At 40.9% G+C, this 23,479-nt stretch overlaps 1 protein-coding gene across 1 annotated transcript in view; it reads left to right on the plus strand.

The window, feature by feature from the left end:
* The window catches only part of glra1 (glycine receptor, alpha 1), a 61,707-nt gene that overhangs the window by 24,206 nt on the left and 14,022 nt on the right, over nucleotides 1–23,479 (plus strand). Inside the window, exons 5-6 of the mRNA XM_028589459.1 lie at nucleotides 11,233–11,447; nucleotides 15,596–15,742. Of these exons, the coding sequence (XP_028445260.1) occupies nucleotides 11,233–11,447; nucleotides 15,596–15,742 (362 nt within the window). The remainder of the gene's footprint in view (nucleotides 1–11,232; nucleotides 11,448–15,595; nucleotides 15,743–23,479) is intronic.

Raw genomic sequence — 23,479 nt, forward strand, 5'->3', positions numbered from 1 at the left:
AAAAACAAACCCATCTCTAAATCCATCCGTTTGTCTTCCCTTTATTATTTTTCTTTTATTTCTTTATCTTTCCATCTTTCTCATTTCGCCATCCTTGTCTTTCTCGTCCTTGTTGTCACTTTCGTCTTTCTTTTTCAATCTAGCTGCCGTCTCGTTTTTTATTTACTTTGGCTCGGTTTCTTTCCAGGCTTTACAGTGATTAAGGAAAGATGGAGAGAAAGAGAGGAGATCCAGTAGAGGAGTAAAGCAGGACTCAAGGCAGAGAGGGATGTGTGTATCTCTCTAATGAAGGGAGAATATATCTAAATTCAGAATCACATGTTCTTTGAAACTAAGAGAGGGAGACGTTGTGAAGTGTCTGCCTTGAGACTGCTGAAATGGTGCATGAGTCAGAGACAGAGTTTTTATTTTCATTTGAATGTGTGAATTGTGGAAATAACAGCGGAATATTGCACTGAAATGGAAACACCTATTCCCCAAATATTTTTTTTCTTTCTCCTTTCAATGTCATGAAACTTAGTTTGACTTAGTGAGGAGGAAAAACACTGTGAGCTGGAAAGTTTGTTTCAGCCACAAACTCAGAATTACCAGTTGATTTATTCACCTTTCCGAGATTCAAAGTTTTTATAGTTGTACATAATCGCAAAAAAACGAATGAAAGTAGAATAAAAAAGACATTTTAGGTGGCCGGGTTGGCTCAGTTGGTAGAGCAGGAGCACATATACTGAGAGGAGAGGTTTATGCCTCGACGCAGAGGTCCACGGTTCAAATCCGACCTGTGCAAAAAGGGAGAAGAAAAAGACAATGAATAATGAAGAAAGATTAGAGCAGAGAAAAAAAAGGTGAGAAAATAAAATGTGGAGAGAAAAAGAAAAAAATGCTAAAAGAAACTAAGGGGGGGGGACAAAAGAAGAACACAAGAAGAACAAGAGAGTAACAAAAGAGAAAACATCAAATGGACAGTGTTATGAAAAACAGGAAAGAAGAGAATGAGAAAGGATGACATCATTGATTTGAGAAGGAAGCTGAAGAACAGAAATAAATGAGAGCAGAGCAGCAGAAATCAGAAAAAGAAATGAGCGACGATTATCTTACGGGACGGGGGCGGCCGCCACGCACGCGGCGCTTCTCCCTCCAGGTCCTCCATGAAAACCATCTGTCCATTCCCTTTCGCCAGTCCAAAACTCAAAATAGACACAAACGACACTAATGGAGCTAGAGATGTTTTGCTCCGCTGCCAAAAGCCGCTGTGACGAACTAAGAAACCGACTTTGTTTTATGTAATTTGGGGTCTAAAGTCGAGGTGGACAAAGATTGTCAAGAGAAATAAAGTGTCCGTTTTAGCTTCATGCTAATTATTAGGTCACACATTTTTACTTCAACCATTATGACTTCTTTTTAATCAGAATATTGGGACTTTATTCTCAAAACGTCAGCTTTTTATTACATACACTCATATACGCCTTCAAAACTCACTCACACAGTTACAGAAGGTAGATGCTTTCATTCTAAAGGTAAACCTAAAGCTGTTTAAATGTTTGTAGAAACATGTTGTAGAAACTGTGATGCTGGATTAGTTCCCCTGAAAGAATAAACCGCAAAAGTAAAGTTAAACTCCCAAGGAAAACATCTTCTACCAAAATACAAAAACGATAGGTCACATTCAAATCCAAACACCAAACCAGTGGTCAAAGTCACTGTGTGTGTGTGTGTGTGTGTATGTATGTGTGTGTGTGTGTGTGTGTGTGTGTGTGTGTGTGTGTGTGTGTGTGTGTGTGTGTGTGTATGCCGCAGGCTGATTAGTTCAGATTCAGAGCCATCACTCACACAGACATTGACGTCTGCTGTCACTGCTGAGGAGATGAACGATCCACCTCTAGACGAAAGGCCTTGACACGTCTCAGCACTGCCACTCTCTCACGCTCTCTCACACACACACACACACACACAAACACACACAGTCAGATGCACGCACAGGAGAGACAATGGAGTGCTAATCCACTGCTGTGTTATATAAATACCTGTAAGTCTGGTTTCTCTCTGACACTGAATCCCGCTCAGAGTCAATCTCATGCAATATTCCTTTTTTGGTATTTCCTGTTTGAACGATTGAAACCGTCCCGTCCAAGTCCCCAGGAACAGCGCCATGTCTTAAAGCGACCATGGCCTTACTGGCCAACAATGGAACTGCACCCCTCTGGCCCAGAAACGCTTTTCCCATAGACTTTGCATGGCGAAAGAAACTTCTATTTTTCAGCAGATCATTTTTTTTTTGGGGTACATCAACTTACCAACTTAAAGAGTCCTTGTTTAAAACATTGTGTTTTAAATTTTTTTAACATTCACTAGTAGCCAGATCCAGAGTTATTAAACTAGGCATGATGAACACGAGCAGTATTAATAGAATGGTAAAACTATACATATATGCCTACATAACGTTACTACAGACATAGCTAGATACAAGCGAGCGCTAGCTACTACGGTTAGCCTGCAGTTTCTTAAAACAGAGCTTTTCTTAATACATCCATGGCTTCATCCCTCATCCATGTTACAGGCTTTACAACATACAGTCCTCGGCTGTATCGTAAGATAAGTGTTAAACCCTAAACTTAAACCCACATCGGCTCTTAGGGACATATAAGCTATTACGTTAGCTACCTAACTAGCTCCATTAGTTAGCTTGACCTGCATTCTGTTTTTTAGCTTTTGCAATAAACCCCTAAACCAGGTTGAGTGATAGTGACAGTGTATTAAAGTTACAAAAAACATTTTCCTTATTTTAAAACAAATTATCTTAATTTGTCTTAAATTAAGATATAAGATAAGAGCCGTGGATGTATTTAGAGAAGCTCTGTTCACGAAACTGTAGGCTAACCTTAGTAGCTAGCGCTAGCCAGTATCTAGCTAGCTTGTAGCACGACATAATGATTACATCTCCCTGGTTCTCTAAATACATCCATCGTTTATTTAGCTAAGCATGTAAACGATCAGGAAAGACAAAAACACAATGTTTAACATTAGTGAATATTTTAGTCAATGAAACGGCGAGTTCATGAGTTCGGCAAGTTTACCATGGATGTATTAAGAGAACGACATATATACTTGTGAAAGATACGAAAGAGAAGTTCAAGGACGCGCAGTGTTGCGACGACAACACAAACAAACTGTTGCTAGTGCGCATGTCCATCGTGACGTCATGGGCCAGTTAACGCGGAAGATTGAGCTCCATGACGGCGGAAGATCCAGGTATTTTCAAGCTCCATGACTGCTTTAGGCGCTTTTGAGCAACTTTCGTTGGAATGAACGGGGGCTTCGCGCCGAATGCTGTATCCAGTTCTCTTAATACATCCATGGTCCCGTCGCTACAATGACAAATAAGAATTCAATACATTACATCTGTTATTTGGTCTTAGTTATGAAAGTAATGTTTAGTTAGGAAAGTCTGGTGCCTTTAGTCTCTCCCACATGGTGGAAGGAAGGTATAAGGTGGAAGGTAGGCCTATATAGGTTTATTATTAATTCAACAACGGTATCAGATTGATATTGAGTATCGACAGATACACAAAGCCCTGGCATCGGTATCAGGACTGAAAAAGTCGGATCGGTGCATCCCTACTTAAAGGGAACTTGGAAGAGACAGAGGGCTAGATTTACTAACACTAGCGCAGTTTGCGCTGCGTCTGTTTATGCGAGTTCGGTAATAGCGCACGCTATGCTTCCACATTTTGCGTAGTATTTATCAACCCTGACACCCATCAGGCAATCAGCGTCTTTCTCCGCCCACTATACCGTAAATTGCGCTGTAGCGAAGCGGTACTTGTGCTATGATATGGCTGAGTGCAGACTGCGATATTCCCACTGCTGATGCTATGACTGTTTGAAATGATCCTGATGCCAATATATTTGTAATGTAGCGAGGAGTTTAACAACTGCTGGAATGGGATGTGAACGCTGAGTGGGTGATTCAATGTCATCTTTGATTTCTTCCAGTAACTCTAATATTGCATGGCTGCTTGATCTGTAATGCTAAATGATGTTGTGTTCACTGACAAAGTGTGATTCTTGTGTTACAAATATTTTCAGCCTCGCCTATGTCTTCGTCTTGCTCAAATTACTGTTGCCATTTCACCAGCGGCATAAAGGTCTACGAGGAAACTCGATTGCGGCTGGTTCAGACCTGCTTTTAAGAGGCGGAGAATTTCCCCCGCAGAATAGAGACGCGCTCTTACTGACAGTCTTTGTAAATACCACGGAATATATAATTAGGCGCACTTTGCACTTATCCTCCCACCTTTTTGGGTGGAACTCCCACTTTCCCCACGACCCTGCCACGAACCCATATTGAAAGCGCAACTTGTCTCTTCTCGCTCATGTGGCAGACAATCTGCGGTTTTACCCAAGTGCGCCCTGTTTGTAAATAGCCCGCATCGGTTACGTCCGTCTTTGCGACCAAATAGCGCCTGGAAACAGGCGCAAACGGCTTGATAAATCTAGCCCAGAGTGCATTCACACTGCACAGACGGTTGTAGGTGGGGGGGTTAATCGGGGCCTAACAGCAAAGTGCTCGGTTGTTTGGTGCTGGGTAGGAAGCATTGAGATTAATAGTGCTGGATTAGAGAGACTGAATCAAACGTGTATAGACCGTATAAATGAAGCCAAAACATCTGGATCGCCCCCTGGTGGCTGGCTGCAGAATAGGTCATAAATCCAGCGCCCTTCTTGTTTGTGGATGGGGCATGGGCCAAACTGAAAAGTCAAATTACGTCTCGCATTTTGTTTTATTTTTCCCAAAGATGGTTTCTGTTATTTTATGTAGTTCTTATCACGTGGATGTTTGTTCAAGTGTTCATTTTTCCAAAAAGTTTTAATTAGTTATTTGATTCTATTTAAAACAGGCTGAAACGTCATGATTGACAGCTGTGATTGACTCGTGATTGGTCGGGCGGGTTTATGGGTGGGACTTTGATACCGCAGCCCCACTACTGCACAGACTCTGGCTCCAAAATTAAAAGACGGTGGCACCTGTATCGCTTCACTTTTGTACAGCGGGAGGAAGTGAAGATGTGTTGTCCATGCGTCCTTTTTTCGAGTTTCTCGTTTAAACCTGTTCTGTCCTCCTCTTTTCTTCAGTCGTAGGCATGGATTCCTCAAGTACAATTTACCCCAAACACCCCCCCGCTGATCCTACATTACTCATTTTGCCTTCTCTCATCTCCGGCTTATTACTCTCCTCTGTGACGGTGTGTGTAGCCTACTGTACATATGTACGTTAGTGCGTATGTGTTCGGTCGTTTGTATATATGTGTGTGTTAGTGTGGGTGGATGAGTGTGTACATGCCTCGCTGCTTCCCAATCAGGCATTAAGAGGGAATTAAGGTGTCGTTACCCCCCCAGATTTATTAGCTGCGGTCTATTGTGACTCCAAGAGAGAGGGTGCATTTCCCTGTAGCTCTCTGTCCTCCTCTCTCACACTGTTGCCTTTTTTATTTCTTTCCAATCCCTCCATCCAACGGTTTCCTCTGCATTGCAGGGCGCTTTTGTTTTCTGGCTGGTAATATGTTGTTTGGGTACACATGCAGGACATACTATAATTCCTAGCCTTATTCCTAACCTTTACCCCAACGTTAACCTACCCCTAACCCTTAAAACCAAGCCATCATACCAATGTTGACCCTGACTCAACTTTTGCTGCAACTTACACATCGTCAGAATGTTAGACCGATGAATTGTTGCCTTGATAACCGTCCAGAGTTGTAAAATGATTCATCACAGTGTTATAAACCATTGTGCAGTGTTTTGGTGTCTTGAGGAGTATTCAGACCCATGGGGACTTATTACCAGACTTCCTGGATTGTATTGACATTATGACACCAAATTATCCCCTTGTGTTTTTCAATGCACGGCTGTTTTTGGTCTGAATGCCCTGCTAATTGCGTGACTTTGGTGTTTTAATAAAGGCTTAGTTCGGATTCACCAAAGTCTAGTCGATGGAGGCAGTAGTTCAGCATCTGAGCGTTTTTGTCAAAGCAGTCTGGTGGCTTTGAAGAGAGCAGAGATAACGGCTTGAGTTCCCCGTCGTAAAGGGCTGTCTGACAGCAAGGCAAAGCGGGGGAAATATTCTAAATAAAGCGAACACTTAAACTGATATTGATGTTTTTAGGTGTCTAAAATACGTTTAGTTTCTGGCCGCGTCCACAGCAGGACGGTGCTTAGCTTCCGTGTCTGGGGACGTGCCGACCGCCATCTACTGTAGCTAATACACTGACTATGGAGAAGTAGCTCAGACAACCACACTTCAAAAGTGTGTATGAGTGTTCTTCCTTTTACCTGAAGAACACACACATACACACACACACACAAGTAGCGTATGAATGAAAGTACAGTGTGGATGTAAAGGACACTGCATGGTGAAGTACACACACACACACCAACACACACACACACACACACGCACAGACTCCACAGTGAGATAGGGACCCAGCTGAATAATTTCAATCTTCTTATCAGATGGAAAATATGGACAGCACTTAAAAGCTCTGACGTGTATCACAGCTATAAATCAAGTCCACCCCATTGACTCTGCTCCTCCTCCTCCTCCTGCTGTCATTTTCTCCTTCCCTCTTTCTTTCCGTCTTCTTTCGCTCCTCCTCATCCCTCTCTCCGCTTGCTCTTACGTCACATTTCCTCCACTCTTTCCTGTCATTTCCCCCCTCTCTTTCCCCTCTCTTTATCTCTCCCCACTCCTCTCCTCTCCTGTCATTTAGGGTTAACTCTAACCGATGAGGCTGCCTAACATTGATCTTCTTTGATTAAATGGATTGTCGGCCATCTTGCTCTTTGGCTCTCTTGCATTTTATTATGAGCCCTGGCGCGCTCATTACATTACAGAAAGAGAAGAAGGGACATTTGTTACAGGTGCTACCGTCCTGCATGTAAATAAGGCCGCTGAGGTGTGTTAATGTGATTATCTTTGTTGCAGATTTTCTTTGTGCACATTGTTTTTGCGCAGAAAATGCTACTTTGTGTGTGTGTGTGTGTTTCATATACAGTAGCATGTGTACAGTTCAGTAGAATATTTATAGTTGCATCCTTGACAAACTAGTCGACGTCACACGTCGTTTGATTGCTATGAGGTCCAGTGTAGAAAAGCCAAAAGAAATAAAAAAATTTAAAAAAATAGACTAGGGCTGTGCAATGAATCACATTTTATTCACAATTTCAATTTTGGCTCATAACGATCACAAAAACAATGTAATTTTTTTGCACATTAAGTTTGGTTTATTTTCTTATTTTGTCTTGTGTTCCGAATTTCCGAACTGTTTTTTAAAATCAATAATTGCAACATCTCTCCGAAATTCAATGAGTAAGTAATCAAGTTAAATAGATTTGAAGTTTGACCAAAATAATCGTGATGATGTTTGTTTTTTTTTTCATAATGGAGCAGCCCTAATAGAGACTGAAATATAAATGGTAAAAAACTGGGCTCTTTTCACTTAAAAGACCCATATTGTAGTAAACCACGAGCAGAGAGATTAGGAGCAGGCGGTCGACTCCATTCCTCCTAATCTCTCCGCTCCCCTTTTAAGGCATCATGCTGCGAGCGTAAACATCCACTGTTACTCTCCCGTCACAGCCACACAAGGACTAACGCTGCTTCTGGCGGACTACAACGGGCAGCTGCAGATCACCAGACTTTCAACTGCAGCAACACAGCTTGTGCAGTATACTGGCATAAGAAAGCCATACATGTGATTTAAGGAACCAAGATAAAGGAAGGTGACACCAATAAGGTTAAAAATATCAAGTTCAAGTTAGTCTCGCATTGCCAGACCTTCCTCCACAGCTCTACGGAGGAAGGTCTGGCTAGTCCACACAGCATTCTGGGATGGGTTGAAAAACGTGCTCCGGTTTATTGACATTTTCTTTAAACCAATCACAATCGTCATGTGCGGCGATAAGGCCCGGACGGAGCAACGGCGCATCTGCTAAATAGCCTCGGGAAGGAACTTGTTTTGGTAGAACGTGTGCACGTAGGGAGGCGAGCTCTGGAATTAAAATGGCTGTCGAGTGTGTGATGAGAATATAACTCAAAAAAAAGTATAATAATAAATATGATTTGATTGTCGGCTCTGGCTCGGAGGATGCTTCCACAATCGACCGGAGTTTATTTGTTTATTTCAAGTTCATTTATCAGGGTGGATGGACGGGTCAAACAAACACGGGACTTTCACCCAGGAGACCGCCATCAATGTCCCGTCAAAAGTTCATGTTGACTTACATACTTAACTTACTTACTTACTACTCACTCACGGTACATAACAATTATTTGAACCCAAAGCCATGATTTTTTTCCTAAACCTAACCAAGTAGTTTTAACCTGAATTGTTTCCATGGTGCTGGCATCTCATTTTAACCCCACCACGTAATGTGGTGGTAAGAAGTCGTGGTCGTTTCACGTATTTCTGAGATCAGGTTGCTCAATTTCTACGTCCTTCCTTTAATACCACAATGACTAGAATGGAAAAATGGGACAATGGAAAAGCTTCCAATTTCGTACCAAGATTGTAATATTTTTTTCCAAAAATGACTACGTATGCCAGCTGTATAATTTATAAAGGTCCAAATAAAACTTTTGCTCATAGTGGTTTTAATAATTTACCACCAGCACAGAGAAATATTCTGCGTTTTATGAGGGAGGAAGACGCAATAACTTCTCCATTTTCTGTTGTGTCATCACTTCTTAGAGTGCTACGTGTTCCTCTGAGCCACTTCTCAGACACTCTGCCACAGGCTGTTATGGCAACAAGTAAAAGGCAGTATAAATCCAAAACCACCTGCCAGGTTTGTTTTCTAGTATTTACCGTGTTTCATTTGATATCCAGCAAAGCCGGGCATTTGTGTCTCTCTGATTTTCCGCTCACGATTTACATGTTGGCTTAGTGCAAGAGCTGAAGAAAGATGACATTTTGTCTCAAAGCTGTCAACTTTGGCTTCAGTCCCTCTATTTTTTCCCCTCTGCGGCTTATTCTCCTTTTTTTACTGCCAGTCCAACAGCTTCCCCCTTCTCTAATCCCACGTTCTCGCTTTCCTCCTCCCCCTCTCCTCGTCTCTCTGAATCACTCTTTTATTGTACCCCTCTGTCTCATCACGTCCACCTGTTTTTTTTTTTTCCAGGGACATGTCCGTGTCAGTGTTCAGATAATGCGCCCATTCAGATGAAGATAATAGGGAATTCAGAAACACTCCTCACTGCTGATGAAACCGCAGCGCCTCGGGGAAACGGATGAAAGAACATTTTGCTTTTAAGTAGAGTTTAAACATCGCCCAGCGTTATTATTTCTATTTCCTGGAATCCACCTCTTGTGCAAATTCACTCATTTCCCAATGAGATGTTCATGTTAAAAAAAGCAAACAGGACACCCACTGAGACAAAATGGTTGTCTATATGAATAATATAATATAATATAACTGAGTCGTGAATATCTTTGATGCTGTAAGTATCATGAGCCATCTCATTACAACGTAATAGCCTTTTGGAGGGTGCAAGTCTTTCTTTTCCTTTTAAAATGCTGAACATCAAAATAGATTTAAAGTAGATGGAGTAAAACATAACAGGAGGTTTGTACTTTCTTTGTAAAACCTGATTGGCTTAAAGTTTTTTTTTTTTAGAAATACATCTTTAATGCGCAGAAGTTATACTTAAGACACACACACAGCGCCTCATCTGTCACAGTTACCGGTTTGTTATAGTTTACTTTATTAGACCGGCTGTTGAGTTTCAGTCAATGGAGCATCAGTGATGTAGATGTGAATGTTAAAAGCAAAACACAAGTTAAAAAAAGTGCAGACGCTGTATTACCTGGAAGCGCTTGGCCCAGGTGCTCTGAATCTTGCTGCTTGCTGCAACCACGTTCCCGTGGTACCTTCATGCACGCATAGGACAAACAGTAACAGTAAGCCACTCTTACATCTTAGTAGTTAGGCAGGGGCCGTCACAAAATGGACTGAACAACAACAACAAAATGACTGACTAGAACTCATGAAGGGACTGCAAGCATTTGTTGTCAAGTATTTATTTTAAATGAAGCTTAGTGTAAGTTCAATAATTATCAGGTCTGAGCTACTCTTCTCATCCATCTTTCCAGAATTCAGCATTATCTTTATCACCACCTGGGGGGGGGGGTTCTAATTCTTCTCACAGCTTCTCTACCCCTTTAACATGATGACATCATGATGGGTCTAGTCTTGCATTGCCAGACCTCTGCCGGATTCTGGATTCCGGGATGGGAGAAAAACTCGATCTGGTTTATTGGCATTTCTTTAAACCAATCACAATTGTCTTGGGCGGTGCTAAGTGCTGTTGTTTTTTTGTACGTTCAAAAGTAGTTTTAGTCGTGCGAGAGAAAACTCAGATTGGACAGATAGTCTAGCTAGCTGTCTGGATTTACCCTGCAGAGATCTGAGGAGCAGTTAACCATAGTCCTCAGAAATCCACCCGAGGTTAGAACGGCAACACAAAGGAAGAGGAAGGTAACAGACATCCGGCTGAAAACGCGGAACTTCCGGCGGCACCGAAGCACTCTCATTCATCATCTTTTGCACGTGCAATAAATATGTGTACACTTGAGATAGAGTCTCTCCTGATTGAAATACATTTGTATCAAAGCAGGCCGGGTTCAAGTCAGGCCCAGGGCTGTAGGTCTTCTCCTCTCTCTACCATTTCCTCTCTGTCACTATCTATAAAGCAAAATAATGCCCAAATAATGATAATGATAAGGAATGATTGTGTCCCATAATGAATATAGAGAGCCAACAGATGCCACCACACACAGGGTTAGCATCTGTTTCATAATCTCACAGTTGTTAATGTATTTTCCTGTTCTGGTGTTCATTAGGTTTATTTAACAAATTACACCGCGATGGTTTTCCAGCGCCAATGTGTTAACCAGAGGTTCAATAACCAGAATCTCATCACAATACTAATCCTTTTTCTGTTTTCATTCCCCCCACCCACACCTGGATTCCTTCTTTTCATTCCCTCCTTCATCTGAGTAAATTCAAATGAAATGTATTTTTCCATTGGATCTCTCTCTCTCTCTCTTTTTCTCTCCATATATCTTACTTCCTCTCTTCTTCCACAAACAGCTTCCTCGCTTTTAATCACAACAATCTTCTTTTTTTTCGATCCCTTTCTTCATTGCCCCCGCCCCTTCCCTTCCCTCCCTCTTCCAGGTAAATTCACCTGTATCGAGGCTCGGTTCCACCTGGAGCGTCAGATGGGCTACTACCTGATCCAGATGTACATCCCCTCGCTGCTCATCGTCATCCTGTCCTGGGTGTCCTTCTGGATCAACATGGACGCCGCGCCCGCCCGGGTGGGTCTGGGCATCACCACCGTGCTGACCATGACCACGCAGAGCTCTGGTTCCAGAGCCTCCCTGCCCAAGGTGATGACAAATCAAACGCACCCTTTTCAGTAACAGCTTTTGTGGCCAGACGTTGTCTGAGCCCAAACCTAGGGCTCACCCAGGGGGGAAAAAAAATAAAAGGCTTAAAAATCTGTAGATAATTTTGGGAAAAACCTGGTAGTTGAGCCGACATCCTGTTTCATATCTGTTCTCCAACTGTCTTCATCATTCTGAACCCACAACACAACAAATGTTGATGGTGACTCATTTTCACTCCTGCCACCTAAGAAGAGGCACGAAATGGCTGATGTTACTATTTTTAAGTTACATAACGTAGAGTAGGAATTTGGCGTAAACAGCATTACTCATTTTAAAAACGATTTTTCTTCTACTCTGCTGAAGTAAAGTTCACAGAGTGAATGTTTAGTTGACAAATCTGCTACATTTGGATCCATCCCATAATAACGTGGGACCGAACCCACATAAAACGCAACAGTACATCGATTCCAGCTAACTTCACGGAGAACAACAGGGGGGGAAAAAAGATGGAGGGATCAAGGAAAGATGGCGGGAGGGGAACAGAAAAGGAGAGATTAAGAAAAAAGTTATTTCCATTGACCAATTTGTGTTAGAGTGAGGAGAGTGGAGGGAAAATGGTAGCAGAGAGGCAGACAGATGGAGGGATGGCAAAGAGAAATGGAGGGGGGAAACTAAAAAAAGAGACATTCAACAGAAGTTCAAGGAAAACAAAGATGAGAAAAATAACTTCTAAAAAGAGAGAAAAATCTTTTCCTGTGAGGGATTTTCAGATTAAAGGAGAGGGGGGGGGGAAACAGACTTTGCGTGAGCCAGTAGGATTGTATAATTATGTCCAGGGAAGATGTAATCCCCAACACACACACACACACACGCACACACATGCACACACACACACACACACACACACACACACACACACACACACACACATACACACTCAGTGTTTGTTGACATTAGGTGCTTTATGCGCTCTAAAAATTGAACAAGTGAACCGTGATTCCTCTGCAGTTCAGCTGTCACAATAATGATCACACAGCACAGCTGAGCTTAGGTGAGCATACTGCTCAAACACACACATATGTACGGGTGTGTGTGTGTGTGTGTGTTGTGTGTGTGTGTGTGTGTTTGTGTGTGATTGACAGTAGACACACACCTAAACACACGGCTCTTCTCACATGCCACAGAGGAGGGCTGCACCATGTCAGGCCAGGAGAGAGGAGGACATGAGGAAAGAGGGGAGATGTTTGATTTATTTTTTTTGAGAATTATTTAACAAAGCAGATGATGTTAATTCAACACTAGGTTCTGATTTATACATGGATGGTTAACTTAAGAGAAAGTATCGTTTGATGCAGGTATGAACAAGTCTAGAAAAAACATAGCATTCGCCCACGATGCTACACAATAACGCAACTGCAAAGGTTGGTCACGTTAACTTAAATGCCAACGAGCAGCATTAACCTGCCTTTAAAGAGACATTTTGTACTTTAATCTAAACTACACAATGTCAGTGTGAACAAGGTACCGATTTGACGTTAATGAGCAATTTGTCATCTTATTATGTTTGTCAGAGGAAAATTCGATTCTGTGTCTAGGAACGCCTCAGGATGCTGGGACAGAAATATTAGTATGTGAAAAAAATAGTTTTGCCTTTTTTTGCCAAGTTCAACGATGTCTACAAGGCGCTCCGTAACACTTTGGACGCCATGGTTGTTGACATGTCTGATCCGAGAAGCAGTGGCGTCGAAAATCTACTTATTTATTTTCGAAATACTTTCATACTGTATCTCTAAACTGGGGGAATGTAAGAATCCTCTTTCTGTTCTTTTTCTGCCTCTCTCTCCGTCTCTCTCTGTGCCTCTCTCTCTGTGCCTCTCTCTCTTTCTCTCTCTCTCTCTCTCTGCCTCTCTCTCTCTCTCTCTCTCTCTCTCTCTCTGCCTCTCTCTACCTCTCTCTCTCTCTCCCTCTCTCTCTGCCTCTCTCTCTCTCTCCCTCTCTCTCTGCCTGGATGATAATCATACCAAGTGAACCAGTTGGCCGTTTAGGCCTCATCAGCTCTGAGGGGGGGTTCAGTCGGCCATTCAAAGATAACTGGGCTTCAGACGCAGCGCAAACGAGCACGGCTCGCAGCATGCCAGAGCGGCGAGGATAAGCACTGCGTGTTTGTGAAAGTGATCTCAAGTCATAGTTTAATTGGATTTTAAACGGCTGATTGTGAGTTTTCTCTGTCTGTGACGGAGCGGGGATATCCTTCTCAGGCTGCACGTAATTGCGTGGGGAGACGGAGAGCTGTTATGACAGGCCGGGGTGAATGCACTCCAATAATGGCACTTGGCGGGCAGATAGCAATCAGACAATGATCCGACCAGACTTCATTTAGCTCTTATTATCTGGACGGTCCTTTTCCTGTCCATCCCGCTTCACACCGCACACTTCGCGTGTAGAGGCTGCTGACATTCCACTGGTTTTGTTTGCTGATTGTATCGTTTTTTTTACTACTGTTATACTATATAGTAGGGCTGGGACGATACGCTTTTGTCCCCATTTGATTCTTTCAGGATACATGGGTGCCGAAAGTGATTTTCTTTTCCTTCTTTAACAAAAACAACAGTTGAATAATACACTTCTAGAGACTGTATAGAATGTATAATGAGACATTTCTAAAAACTAATTGATTTCTAAGAAGAATGCACATCAGTCAGTCAGTCTGACATTCATTTCATTTGTAAAGAAGTACATAGCATGTATATTCAGAATGTTCTGCTTTCGCTCTGTTTTGCTGGAAACGGATATGATGTAGTCGCCGTTGGCGGTACCGTTTAACACGAAAGGGGAAAAGGACCGATTTAAAACATCCCGATACATACAATTCGTGAATCGTTTCGTCACCCAACCCCTTATATGTAGAGCATCATAATATGTGTTTTCCCCTCTAAACCTGGGGCACATTCCGCATGGAACAACATATTTCTTCGAAACGGCTATCCTGGTTGCTGCATATTTAGCCACTCTTCTACAACGAACGTAGTTTTCTCACACTACGCGTAACTGTTTGTCCTAAAAAGGCAATAAAATGTGAATTATGAAACTGAAACTCTGACGCACAAAGATATTTTTGATTCATTGTGCATCATATGGACATGCTTAGATGCGCTGAATGCTATTGTGTGTGTGTGTAGCTGGGCATAACTGGTCTTTTAAAAGTGAAAGTTTCTGTAGGAGAAAAATGAAAATGCCACAACATCCAAATGGTACAAAATAAATAGGGAACATGTCTTCTTGCAAGGAGGAACTTTCTCCTGATAGACAAGACTGTGGAGCCATGTCGGTTATTATGCATTGAATTGCAGATAAAGTTAATCATTTGCACACACAATATATGTTTCAATCTTCAAAAGTAATTTATAGACTCAAAATGTTTATTTTTCAGCACTCACTTTGATTTATTACAGTTTGATTTTAATCTAAGATGCATCGACAAGGTTGTGTTATCTTTATATATTTTCATACATATTGATGATTGATGATGATTGATATTCATGATCAAGAGCACAAATTATTAACTTGAGGATTTGAGTTTCCTCTATGCAGTGTATTGAGTGCACAAAATCATTAAAGTGAGAAGTTGTGGATACAAGATGATACAAACTTTAGCATGAAGTGAGTTATCAAGTAAGACGTCCTGGATGGATGGCGATAGGCCTGTAACATTTGTTACATAATTGTCTAATCGCCGTTTCTTTGTTTAACCCCAATAAATTGCTAACATTAGCTAAGGTGCCAAGGTAATTGTCAATTTTATGTTCATTTCAGAAAAAAATTATGATAATAAAGAGGTGTGGTTTACTTCATAGGCTGTGTACCTGTGTTACTACATTACCTGGGTCACATGACAGTGAGATAACCAAAACATGTATCCTGGGATTCATTCTTAACTTTATTAGTTTGAAAAAGTAATACATAAATGAATTTATTTTTTATATTTGAATGAAAGAAAGAATTATATTGGTAATCGCAATTATTTCTGAGACAATTAGTTGTACAGCAAAATTTGGAATTGTTACAACCCTAGACGGAGATTCATACTACAATAACAAAGCCTCTGAACAACTCCCAGATGCCTCCAACCCTTTCTGCCCCCTGTTCAGGTGTCCTACGTAAAAGCCATTGATATCTGGATGGCCGTGTGTCTGCTGTTTGTGTTCTCGGCCCTGCTGGAGTACGCCGCCGTCAACTTCATCGCCCGCCAACACAAGGAGCTTCTGCGCTTCAGACGGAGGCGACGACACATGAAGGTGAATACTCTGCCAAAACATTTACATTCACATTTTCTTTCTTTTTTTATAATCTGTCCACCAGTTCTATTTTTTTGCCCGGTGCGTCAGCAGAGATGTCAGCTGAATTGAAGAGTTGCATTCAAAAAGTGAGATGGTATCTATGTGACTAAGGTGATTGTGAGTGGCCAAACATCTGATAAAACACAATGAGACCATCTTATAGTGCTTTGAACTTCATACATGACTTAAAGGAATACGCCACCGTTTTTTTGAAATAGGGGTTACTCACCGTCTCCCCTAGATTTAGATAGATGGGCAAACGCATTTTTTTTTGTGTCATCGCATGCATTGTCTTAGTCCGGCAGCACCACCACTAGTTTAGCTTAGCATAGTGAATGGAATCCTTTGTTGCCGGATAGCATGTCGTGAGTAAAAGTGAGCCAACTAAGGCAAAAAATGCATTTGCCCACCTAGGGCTGGTCAATATGGAGAAAATCAAATATTACGATATTTTTGACCAAATACCTCGATATCGATACCGCAACGATATTGTAGTGTTGACTATTGGTGCGTTCACAAAATATTTACGCAATGAGATTTTTGATAAATAATCATCAGTAATGTGGATATAATGACTAAGTGGGTAAAGGCAAATAATGGAACAGTTACAACAGTCTGGTAAGTTCAGAAAAGTACATCACTTTACTGTAATGCAGCTTTTAAAACCAGGAAAAGATAACACTTATGCGATATTACGATATCCAAAATCTAAGACGATATCTAGTCTCATATCATGATATCAATATAATATCGATATATTGCCCAGCTCTATGCCCACCTATCTAAATCTAGGGGAGACGGTGAATAACCCCTATTTCAAAAAACGGTGGCGTGTTCCTTTAAGGAGTAGACAAAGATGAACACAGGCGGAATTTGGATGCTGGACCTAAATGATGTGTTCTGAATCAAACTCTTCACGTCTACTGATCCACAATCTTCCATATCTGCCCTTTGCATTGTGCCCTTGAGCTGTTTAAACATGCATTAGAGAGGACATAAAAGAAGCGAAGTATGTAAGGAGAAAGGATCTTTCAGAACAAGGAGTAACCAGACGAGCGCTGTTTTCCAATGTTTAAACACAAACAGTCCAACGCTTGTTTTGTCCACACACGAGCATCAGACTCGTGTTGTTGTCTCTAACCATTCGAAACAGCACAGAAACAAAAACCACAAATGAGTTGTTTGTAATGGATGAAACGTAGTGCCACTGTTGTTGGAAATCCTATGCTGCCGGGCAGACACGTGCTTTCATCAGAATATAATATTTGGGTTTGTGGTCTTGAGGTGATGTTTGGCCTTAAACACAAAGAATGCAGTTTAGATAAAAATCCCTGCTCCCCTTACGTCCTCGGGCGTTGTGAAAGATCCACAGCGTGTTTGATATTAGCTTTGTGTGGAGCTCATCACCAGGCAGAAACACAGGGCATCAATGTTTCATGGGCAGAGCATTGAGCACGATTAAAAGCCGAGCAGTAGAGCAAACAGAGACGAGGCTCATAATGGATTCACAATGTGGAAGAGGAGAAAAAAAACTTTTCCCTCGGCTCGTAAACTTTTGCTTCTGGAAATGCATCTTTAACTAGAAACAGAGATCTTAAAGTCTCTTTAGTTTTGACTGTGCTTCTCAGTGAGAATGTGCTTGTGTAGATTATACAAAATCTTACTTTTTAGTCCTTTTAGGATTGAGTGCTTGTTAGTCCTTACTTTTTAGTAACACGATCAATGTGCGTGTATTTTATTTTTGACGTAATAATAGTCAACTGAACGATTTGGGGGGGGATTTCTAATTTTCCTGCCAAATATTTTGCGATAACATTGCATGTAACATGTAATGTTGTCATTTCTTTTTGTTTAATCAAATTGGTATCGAAAAAAGTATCGTTTTGGTATCGGTACCGGGATTGAATATTTTATAAAGCTACCCAGCCCTAGCTGCTAGTGTTACCGTAGGTAACCCACTGACTACTTACAACCCTTCTTCAAAATATTCCTTTAACCCTTGTGTTGTCTTCCGGTTGACCATGCATTTGTTGTACTTCTGGGTCAAAATTAATTTTTTTTATATTTTTGACACATTTTCTGATGTTTTTGTCCCTTTTTTAAAGCACTTTTTTCAATGTTTTTGTTACTTTTTTTCTACAACTAGTTTAGACTTATTTTTGGAATACATGGTCAATACATTTCATTTATAGGAAATTATACCTAATTTTGAAATGGTGAATTATTGTGACTAATATTAGAGGAACCTATGTTGATGGATCATCAAAGACGTGTATTTCAAAGTTTAGTCAGGTTTTAAATCCATTTAAGTTTTTTCAAATCAAATAAAATTGAATACCCAAAAATTCAATGAAATTAGTGATCAAGTCCTTGCAATTGTACTTAACGTTTTGGGTAATTTAGTTAAAAAGAAACACATATTTCTCTTCAAATTTGACCCGAGGAAAACACAAGGGCTAAGGACTTAGGGGAGGTATATTTTTGACCTTGGAAAGAAATTCTGTGGTATCATCCAAAGCTTCTCGAGGCGGGATCATTTTTTCTCGACCTTTTGTTTCCGAGGCAAAGAATGAACTGTGAGCTTCAGGAGACTAACCTTCCACGGTGACCTAAAACGAAAACTCAAGAACAACGACCACATGGACCTGAGATTGGTCCTATTTTTTGGTGAAACTAAGGAGAACCAAGCTAGTGGCTCAAAACATTAGCAAAAAGAAAGGTGTGTTGTTGTTCATGTGTGCATGGGTGTGTTTGTGAATGCGTTTGTGTCTTTGCACTGTATTGAAAATGATGCTTAAACCACTATTGATGGAAACCCGGCAGCGTTGAAACATGATTATGACATCAACAACCTAGACTAACATTGAGGAATGAAGATACCTGACAATATGTCAGCTTATTTAATTTCTCAAAACTGATTTGAACATAGATGTAGTGAAAATGACAAAGCAAAATGTACATTTTTCCCTGGAGGAGTGTTAATGAATCATTTTTTTTTTTCCTTCCTTCCTTCCTCTACTTTCTTTCACTGGATTTGTCTTTGCAGCTTTTAATCAATTAATTCTATGTGTCTGGTTGGATTTATCAGTCCGAGGCTGCTGTATCGAATAAGAAGTAAAGCTGTCAGGCCTGGGGGGAATATTGAAGCGCTGAAACCGGTGGTTTGTGTGTTTGTGTAGGTAGAGGGCAAGAAAACTAAAACACCCACACAAGAAATGCAGCAATGAGCCTGCAGTAATCACTCCTGGATATGTGTGTGTGTGTGTGTGTGTGTGTGTGTGTGTGTGTGTGTGTGTGTGTGTGTGTGTGTGTGAAAGAGAGAGAGAGAAATGGGGAGATTGTATCTATACAGCCGGTGAACATGCATGAGTGCATTCACGAGTGCTGTCGTGCATTTTGGTGTTGTAGGGCATGTGTTCGTGTCTGCCATGACTGGAGCTGCTTGATTGAATTTGACACGTTTGAGTGTGTGTGAGCATGTTCGTGTGTTTCCGTATTTATGAGGACCAAGTGTCCTCGCAAAAGAAGTGAGGACACTGTGCCAGAAAGCTGAATTGTTTTAGTTCAGGGTGTGGAGTCATGTTTAGGTTTAGGTTGGAGTTTGGTCATCTTTTTTTTATTATTACTATTATTATTATTATTATTATTATTCTTAGGGACTAGGGATTAATGTGTTGTTTATTTTCAAATAATCACCTAATTGTCAGTCTATAAAATGTCCGAAAATAGCGAGGGGATGTCTTTTTAATCGTTTACTCAATTATACAAAAGGCAAAACATTTAGGAAGCTAGCTAACTAGCAAATGTTTCTGCTCATGAAGATCAATTAAAAGCTCCAGAACAGCTACTAAACAGACTTTTTAGTGTGATTTTGTTTCCTCAAAATAGTCAGGAAAAATAAATGCAGATGATTTCATGTGGTAAAATAAGTTTTTGGTCTTCTTTCATAACTTACGTAATCATTTTGCGATCCCTCAGATTTGCCTTGTGACTGGTTGGGGGATCCTGGCCTGCAGGTCCAACAACTGAGACATAATAATAAGAGTATTTTATGCCACCAAAATTCAATTTCAAATGGCATAATTTTTACTTGGACAAATCCAAAGGAGAAAAATGCAATTTAGATGAACAAGTCACACCCTGCTGTCTGTTCCACATGAGCCTCAGTTAATAAAATAGTACAGGGAGAAAAGGAGTCAGGGAGCTGAGTGGGGTTTGTGGGAAAAAAAAAGATATAGAAAAATAAAAAAGTATAAATCCTAAATCCTATTTTTGTAATCCCCAATCCCCTGAGCTGTGATGGTGGGTTAAGAGGTAGATTAGCAGTCCGGCTGCCGCTGCACTTTCAGGTGAATCAGACACTAACCCCGACCGCCACGCTCGCTCGCTTGCCCTGTTTGTACGCCTCTCTTTCTGCTGTTTTCTCATTTGAGGAGAGGACAGTCAGGTGCCCACATTGTCCTGAGTTTCCCTCTCACACATGCAGCACGCAGCAGGAGATTGTCCGTGTCAGACGAGTTCTCACTTATTGAAAATACTCTGGGTAGAGCGTGCAGGAGGCAGGACATGACGCGGATTACACCGCGGTTACACAGTTGGTTTGTAGTTTGGTCATAAACATCAGAGTCTATTGCCGTTCCTTGAATTTGTCTGACGATTTTGGGTGATGGCCCCTACCAACAGAAGTTCCCGAATCTCGTTGTTTCTAGAGTTAGACATTTTTGTTGCCGTCTTTGTGTAAATCACCCTTCTTTTTTTTCTCCACACGCCCACTCACTCGCCATGAATTCTCCGGGCAAATAGCTGCTTTATTCACACATGGGCTCAATCGGACGATTTTGGCAGCAGCCCTTACAGACAGAAGTTTCCGAATCTCGTTGTCTCTCCAGTTAGACATTTCCGTTGCCGTCTTTCATGGAAACGAAACATGTTTGTTTCCCTCCAGTTTTGCGTCAGCCGCACGATAGAAACGTCATCAACACGCCCACTCGCTCGCTGTGAATTCTCACACGTTGGGCCTCTTTATATACAGTCTATGCTTTGGGCTCAGTTGGACATTACACAGACGTTGTACAGATGGGATAGGGCAGGGTAAAGTCCCTTTAATGTCCGAGTCAACTGATTCAACCATTTGCCTTCGCACATACAACTCCACCGGGTAATGTCTCGATAAGGTCAGGGTTGCAGTACATGTGTGAAAAAAGGGGCTCATGTCTCTCAACCCTCTCTCACCCCAACAGCAGGAGGAGAGAGCGAGAGGAACATGGGCTCAGGATTGACCCACATCTGGCACGATTGGACCTTTTGCATAGTTTTTATTTTTTATTTTTGCTCACATCATGAAAGCAGGAGGTGAATTTAAGTCATCTGTTCATTTCAGTTTTGTTAATGAAGGAGCTCGTCCGTTCAGTTGAGGTCAACATCTTTCACAGGAATTCTTATTAAGGTTGTTTTTTTTTTCAGCTCATATCATAAAATAGGTGAAGTCAGGTGCTCAGGTTGTTACATAATATGATTTGTTGTCATGTTGTGTTGTTGGAGGTGAATTTAGGACAAAACCTGAGCTATTTTTGAAGTTTAATTTCATACATTACATGTGACTGATGGGCTTTTCCTGTCTCGGGGTGAATTTAGGTGACTGTAAAGTCTATTTTTCACACTGTGTGATTTATTTATTAAGGATTTTCTACCCGTAGCATGTAGCAGAAGGCAAATGTATGTGAATCCACACTTAACCAGTTACTTCTGCCTTTTCACACCAGAGCCACACATGTTGAAATTTCCTTGTAGCACTGTCAGGCAATTTGATGAAAGCATCAACCAAATGACAGAGATGTTCCTGAAAGTGGAAACTAATATTCAATGAAAATTTTATGAAAACAGATTAAACTCCACAGCATGTGAAAAAGACAGATAAGAATAGGACCGATAGAGTTTAGTGAAAGGAATCAAATCCACAATACAGCACAAAACGTCAGCAGTCAACATTTTTAATAAATCTCCTATCTCTAGTGATTCCCATAAACCTACAGGACGCATAATCAACTATCACACAGTTTGTTTGTTTTTCAAATTAGATTAAAAATGGAAAATGGAAAGTAATGGTGTCACTGTCAGACATTTTAGGTGTGGATGCTCTCTTAATAAAAGGACACCTTTATTATATTTGGAAAGGCAGGTATTAGAGGAATAGTTTGACATTTTGGGAAATGCTTATTAGCTTCCTGCCAGACAGTTACATGAGAACCACTCTCATAACTGTCCGGTAAATATAAGGCTACAGCCAGCAGCTGGCTAGCTTAGCTTAGTACAAAGACAGAACTGTTGCTTTAAATGCACAATAAAGAATAATTTAAATGACAATTTTACCTTCATTTGATTTGATTTATAATTAGTCAGTCACAGGAAGACAAAGACTTGTAATAACAAATCAGATAACTCTGAACTTTGCAACTCATCAAAAACAAGATTAACTTTAAATATAAACTACTGGTGAAGATAATATACAATATAGTACAGAGCACAAGTATCCAGACCCTTTACTTTAGTAAAACTGGTAATACTCCATTGTAAAAGCACATTCAAAATATTGTACTAAAGTTTTATCTGCAAAATGTACTTGAAATATTGAAAGAAAAAATATGGTACGCACTATATAGCTTAATCCTTTTATAGTATTGTATATTAACATGTAAGCAGTATTTTAATCTCACATGATTTTAATTACTTTATTGACTGTTTTATAATAAAAAGTATTATACTGAAAAATAGCTGGCAACTACAACTGTCAAACAAATTACTTTAACTAAAAAGCACAATAGTTCCCTCTGAAAAGTAGTGCATTAGAAGTCAATAAAGTGCCATGAAATGGAGGTACTCAAGCAAAGTACAAGTACCTCAAACCCGTATTTAAGTACCGTACTTGCACTACCTTGTCTCATCACAATCCTTGACAGCTATATAACATTAAGGAGCTTTTCTGTTTTCCACACGAAAATTAAATGACTTCTAAGGAAACACAGAGAGATATTTGAGGTATTTGCATTTGATTTTGCTAAGAGAAAGGTTGCATAATGCACTCCAAATCGAGGAATCATTTGAAAGTGTATAACAGTTTTTAATTCAGCTCCTCTGGTCTTTTTTACTTTATTTCAATCACAATGAAAGATCTGAAGAGCACAATTCATTCTTGAACGTATGAGAACCCTCAATAAGCTCATCACCATTAATCCTAGCTGCTCTGCTGTGAAATAAATCCAGCAATGGTGAAAGCCCACTGACACACAGTGAGAGAGAGAGAGAGAGAGAGAGAGAGAGAGGCAGTCCTTTAATTAACCTCTCTGGCCAGTCCTTCTAATGTGAGTCTAATGGGATCCACAGACCTCCATTACGTCTCTGAGAGGGCTATCAGTCAGGTTCCAGCTCACCGCAGAGGAAAGCCTCACCGCTGGCCTGCAGCTCATGTAAACCTCTGTCCTCTGTGCCTCTGTCCACTGCCTACTTGCCTCTCTTTGTCCAAAAACAAAGGACCAGGTGGAGAGGAAGGCAATGGAGGCAGCGCGACTGGTAGCAGGACATGTTCTATTGTCCAGTGAAACAAACGTTCCCGATTAAAATTATTACCGACATTGGACCGAGCCAGCACGGTACCCTAAGGAATTCATATTTGATTAAACGGCAATTGACATCCAATGC

This window comes from Perca flavescens, chromosome 10, assembly GCF_004354835.1.
Source record: "Perca flavescens isolate YP-PL-M2 chromosome 10, PFLA_1.0, whole genome shotgun sequence".
Classification (NCBI taxonomy): Eukaryota; Metazoa; Chordata; class Actinopteri; order Perciformes; family Percidae; genus Perca; species Perca flavescens.